This window comes from Dioscorea cayenensis, chromosome 7 (genome assembly GCF_009730915.1).
Source record: "Dioscorea cayenensis subsp. rotundata cultivar TDr96_F1 chromosome 7, TDr96_F1_v2_PseudoChromosome.rev07_lg8_w22 25.fasta, whole genome shotgun sequence".
Classification (NCBI taxonomy): Eukaryota; Viridiplantae; Streptophyta; class Magnoliopsida; order Dioscoreales; family Dioscoreaceae; genus Dioscorea; species Dioscorea cayenensis.
The window spans coordinates 9804269-9809845 of record NC_052477.1 but is presented as its reverse complement, the minus strand read 5'-3'; the positions used below and the strand labels follow the sequence as shown (position 1 = coordinate 9809845).

At 31.3% G+C, this 5577-nt stretch overlaps 1 protein-coding gene across 2 annotated transcripts; it reads left to right on the top strand.

Annotated features, from left to right (window-relative positions):
* The first annotated feature begins 414 nt into the window (after positions 1-414).
* Positions 415-3927, top strand: LOC120264470 (triacylglycerol lipase OBL1-like). Of its 2 annotated transcripts, XM_039272283.1 has the most exons (5): positions 415-758; positions 1628-1873; positions 2619-2652; positions 2808-3433; positions 3529-3838. In XM_039272283.1, exons 3-5 carry the CDS (start codon positions 2619-2621, stop codon positions 3757-3759), a joined length of 891 nt encoding a protein of 296 aa, XP_039128217.1. In that variant the 5' UTR covers positions 415-758; positions 1628-1873; the 3' UTR covers positions 3760-3838. The 2 variants fall into 2 exon arrangements, with proteins under 2 accessions (XP_039128217.1, XP_039128218.1); XM_039272284.1 differs by lacking the exon at positions 2619-2652 and having other exon boundaries at positions 3529-3927.
* The last annotated feature ends 1650 nt before the right edge of the window (positions 3928-5577 follow it).

Genomic DNA, 5577 nt, shown 5'->3' with positions numbered 1-5577 from the left:
ACATAGTTCACCAGTTTTTGGTCCAAACAGACATAGGCCAAGTGAAACCATGTGCAGAAAATTGACGTATGCACCCTATGAGAGGGATTTGTCCTTCAACTTCCTTGCGCCTTTAGGGTTTTTTTTGTTGTTCTTCCATCAACTTACACGCTTCTTGATTTTTTCTTTTTTTTGGTTAAAGAATTGAATGCTTCCCATGGGTTTTGAACCTGTGTCTCAAAACAGATTGGATGGGGACTGTGGAGGACAGACCCTCGCTAGTTTTTAATGAATTTTGTGAGACTCTTTCTTCTTAATATTTAATTTAAGTATCAGCCAGACAAGTGGGCCAACAACAAGGGACAGGCACGGCACAACCACATCTTCATTCTTATAAAACCCTTTCAAGACCAAGTCATTTCCCAACATCTTCATTCTTATATCCTATAAACACACTCAACCTTCTTCTCCAATGGCTTCCAGTGGCTACCATCTCTTATTCATTCCAGAGAAAGCTAGAGCTTCTGATCTTCTTACCCTTCTCTTCTCTTCAAAAAGCCTTTCAAATTATGAGTTCATTGATAACAATTACACTAACCTTCCTCCAATGAACATCACCACTAGACTCCTCATCTTCATCTTCTTGATCTTTTCAATCATCTCCTCTTCATCTTCTTTTTCCAAAGCATGGAACAAGTTCGAAAATTGCTTGGAGTATTTCCTTAACAAGTTGTATCTCAATGGAGGCCTCTTTGGACTTTTTTGGCACACCTTAACAGGTATTCCATGTTTCTTAGATTATTAATTTATTTATATGTGTTTTTTTAATGCTTTTGATATTTAATTTTTATTTGGCATGCATCAAAAGTTGATTATTCATTTATATATTTTTGTTAAAATATTATGTTAGTTAATTCAATTGTTTTTGGGTCAAAAACTTCACCAAATTATGAAAATTCGAAATTCTTAAATATTTTTATCAGTATTTATTAGTTTAATACATACAACCCTAAAATCTATTATATTTTACTTTTAATCTATTAATGATATTTTCTTTTATTGAGGTTCTTAACCGCTAGCCTTATAAATAAAATAAAAAATTACTGGCTATCCCTAATTTTTCAAATTATTCACTGCCATTGGACTAACTTTTGATTTTTTTAATTTGGATAAAATGTTTTTTCTTAGCCTTTTGTTATATAAATTTTTTTTCCTAATGCATTTCATTTAATATAGATTTATTTAATGGTGTGCATTATAAAAAAATATTTTATATAAATAAAAGATAAAACATAAAATGCTTTTAGATTTAGGAAGTACTATTTAAAAAAAAATTAAGTGATAGTAAATAATCTTACTAGCTTTGAGGGAGTGACATACAAAACCCACTTTGTTTTTGGGTCTATGATTAATTTCGTCTTACTACTAATCTCACTTTAATTAACTTAAAAAATATAGATTGGAATATTTACTTATTCTGTCAGCTTAAATTTTTTGGGTTTTTGGGTTGAATTTGTCACAAATAATATGTTTGAGTTGCATTTAATAAAAAAAATTAAAAATTAAAAATACAATGTAAATAATAGATAATAACCATGTTTTCATAAATATACATGAAAATAAATGAAAAATTTTATATAATTTGTAGGTTCAGTTATAAGACCTCATCCCAAGGCAGCTAATTATAGATCAATCAAAAGTTTTGAATCTGGTGAAGTGGAAATACCAAAAAATTTGATTTCGTTGGTGGAGCTTGAACTAAATTTAGACGAAATGGATACAAGGTCTCAAGGTACATCATCATCATCAATCATGGAGCTTGCTGCATTAGCTTCAATTTTAGGCATATGAAAATGAAGCAAGGATCAAAGACACAGTTGATAACAAATGGCAGGTATTTGCACCATGCTAACTTAGTTATATTTTTACTAATTTAGTTTTTAAAATTCTCAAAAAAAAATTTGATCTAAGAGTAAATTAACTAAATATACTCTTAACTAAATGAAGAAAGTGGATTATCTTTTGATTATTGTATTGCAATTAGATATGTTTAAAAAATAATTTCTTAAAGGGACAACATGTAATATTGGTGAACACAACTTTGGGAAAATTTCCAAAAATCAATACTTACTTTTATTCTTTCAATTTTTTTTATTTTAATGCAAATAATATACTTATTTGTTTTGAAAGAATATTTTAGAGATAAGTAGAGCAACAAGCACACTTAATAAATATCCATTTTGACTTTTTTTATTTTTAGGATTTCTTATTGACAATTTGTTTTAAATATTTTGATTTCCTCACTTTCATTTTCACATAATCCATTTCATTAAGCATGAATCATGAAATTCTTACATATTTTCCCATTTCATACTTTATTATTAGATTTTTTTTCTATTAAGAATTTATTTTGTTTATTAAGTTTTAAAAATTTTAATTAAAAACTAGCTAAGACATTTTTTTCCTTTCTACTTTAGGTAACATTGCTTATTCAAATATCATTCTCCTTCCTATTTATTTATTTATAAATTGTATGTATTCTTATGAAAAGTCACAAATAAACCTAAAAATTTAATAACTTGCATACATTAAACAAGTAAATCTAATCTTTGACTAATATAAACTTACATATTATGCAGATGAGTTTCGTCGAGTTCTTCGAATGTTGGAATAGTAAGTAATATCTAAATATAAAATTTTTAAAAAGTACAATTCCTTCTTCTCCCATTCAATTGTTTAATTTATTGATAGCACACACATACAAAAGCACATTTTCTTTCAATTTCAATCACTAATTAATTTTTATAAATTTTTTTTCTTTTTTTCAGTGAACATCAATGCTTATGAAACTGAAGCATTTATCTGTTGTGATAAAAAAGAGGATCCAAATTTAATTATTGTGGCATTCCGTGGCACCACTGATCTTAATGATTGGAAATGTGACTTCAATTTGAGTTTAATAAAAATGAGTGACATGGGAATGGTCCATATGGGATTTATGACTTCTTTAGGACTTGATACCAAAAAAGCATGTTCAGGAAATAATTGGGATATTAACAAAGGTTTCCCAAAAGATTACACTGGGAATAAACCTTTGGCATATTATTCCATAAGAAAAGTCGTCAAAAATCTTGTGAGAAAACACAAGAATGCAAAGATTTTATTAACCGGTCATAGTTTGGGTGGTGCACTAGCAATTTTGTACACTTCACTGCTTGCTATGCATGAAGAAAATGATTTGATGAAAGAAATAAGTTGTGTTATCACTTTTGGACAACCAAGAGTTGGAGACTCTATTTTTGGTGATACCATGTTGAAAATTATAGGAAAGAAATATATTCGAATGGTTTATAGATACGATATTGTTCCTCGTATTCCATTTAAGCTCCCTTTCGTACTCAAATTCGATCATTTCGGTGCTTGTATCAGCTACCATGGTTGGTATTTTGGGAAGGTAGTACTATTTTTTTTATTTATCAATGTATCTATATTTTTTAAATTTGATTGAATTTATTTTGATTGGTGATATTTATGCTGGTGTATGAACAGATGGTGAAGAGGTTGCCAAATATGAACTATTTCAATGTGTTTTATTGCCAAACCATGTTTTGGGATGCAGTGGTGGATTTGTTGAGGGCAATTTGGGGAATTAAGAACGGAGAATGGGAAGGAGTTATGGCCACATTGTTTAGGGGGTTTTGGATTATTTTTCCTGGTGTAGCTTTTCATAATACAAGGGATTACCTTAACTCTGTAAGGATGGCCAAGATTGCACAATAAGTAGGTTGGGTCAATGCCCTTTTAGGTGTAATAGGATGAGATTGATGGATTATTTATGAGAGTTTATTTTTCTTTTGTATATTTATTTTTATTTTTATTTTTATCTGTATATTTATTGTAAGTGTAATTTGCAAATATATCCCTTAATAAAATTCAAAATTACTATAATACCTTTGAAAGGAGACATTTTCATATGAGTGGATTTTTTCCAAGGATATAATCATAATTTACAAATTTTACTTTGTCAGGAAGGTATAATTGTATTTTCAAAAAAAACAATATCTCTATATTAAGAAATTTATCTTAATTCTTAATATTTTAAAAGATCTAAAATATTATAAGTAAATTATCTGCAAAGTAGTAAATTATTTCTCTCTTGAGTAAAAGTTTGAGAGTTCAATTTCTTCTCACAACAATAATGATTGAGGATTGCGAATTATTGACATTTGATATTGTTATGGTCGGAAGCAAAGTGGCGCCAAATTAAAGGTTGAAGATTCAAAGGAACTGCACGTGAGTGAGTGGGAGGGTATCGTCCGCATCAGTTGAAGATTTTAATGACAACGAAGTCCGTGACAAGGCTTGATCAGAATCATCAATTGGGCTAGGGAGCAAGAGAATTAAATGGAGAAGCTCTTGTCTCGAGGGGTCTGTTACAAATGACAGCATGAACCAATAAGAGAAGATGAACGTGAGCGGTGAATGGGTTAATTGTAGGAAATATACTACTGAATAGCATGCAAATACTACAAACTATAATGTGCAGAAACACAAACTACAATAATAATTCAAAAATAATAGTTAGAAATTTCTAGTCTGGGGTAGGTGTGCGTAAGCACTGCCCTAACGCTGAATTGGCCCACATAACAAAATGTTTAGGTTTTCCAGGCACGCAAAAGCACAACCAATTCCAGGTACGCAAAGGCACACCCGGGAGAAGGAGAATATGAGAGAAGAAGTAAGCAAGTGTGTTTTGGGTTCATGGTTTAGACATGCATTTATAGGAGAGAGTTCATTAGCAACTCTTCAAAATAGGCAATGTGGGACTAAAAGAATGAGAGGGATTTGGTTTGAGTGTAAAACATGTGGGACCAAGTGGGACCCACAGGACCCACATCTAACAATCCCCCACTACATTCATAACCTAAGTACAACCAACAATGATAACAGATGCAACAAAGATTTTCAGAAGATAATCAATCAAAAGTAAATGATCAAAAGAATAATGAAGGGATGAACAGCCTGAACCTTGGGTTTTCACTCGATCAAGCTAAGGTGTCTTTGAAGACTTGAACCTTAACCTTTCATTAGAGTTTCCAACTGATAGAGATAGTAGTGAACTGAGTTCTTGAACTACAACTCCGTGAATCAGAATTCAACTTTAATGATAATCTTGTGATTGCACTTGGATAAACGGGGTTGGCGCGTTATTGGCCATGCGCTCGATATCATTTCATGGAGATTATTAGAGAGTTAGCCCGATGACTCTCATAGCTGCGACCTGACAACTATCTCCATATAGGTGAGATCTCCAAAGATATTTGTAGTGTAATATCTCGCTTAACAAGCCTTTGATCTCATTAAGAGATATGCTCAGCCTTTATACCACTACATGAGAGCACACGTCATAGGAATGTGGTTATAATGTACATATCTTAAATATGTATAGGGTGCTCTCCCAGTCAACGAATCAATAGCTTCCCTTTGAACTTCTATCCTGGGATCTCCATTCAAAGAAGTAGGGTCACTATTGTTATTGACCTTTATGGGCTTAGCCCCATCCCCTCGACGCCTCGGCTATCATTTGTCTCGATAAGC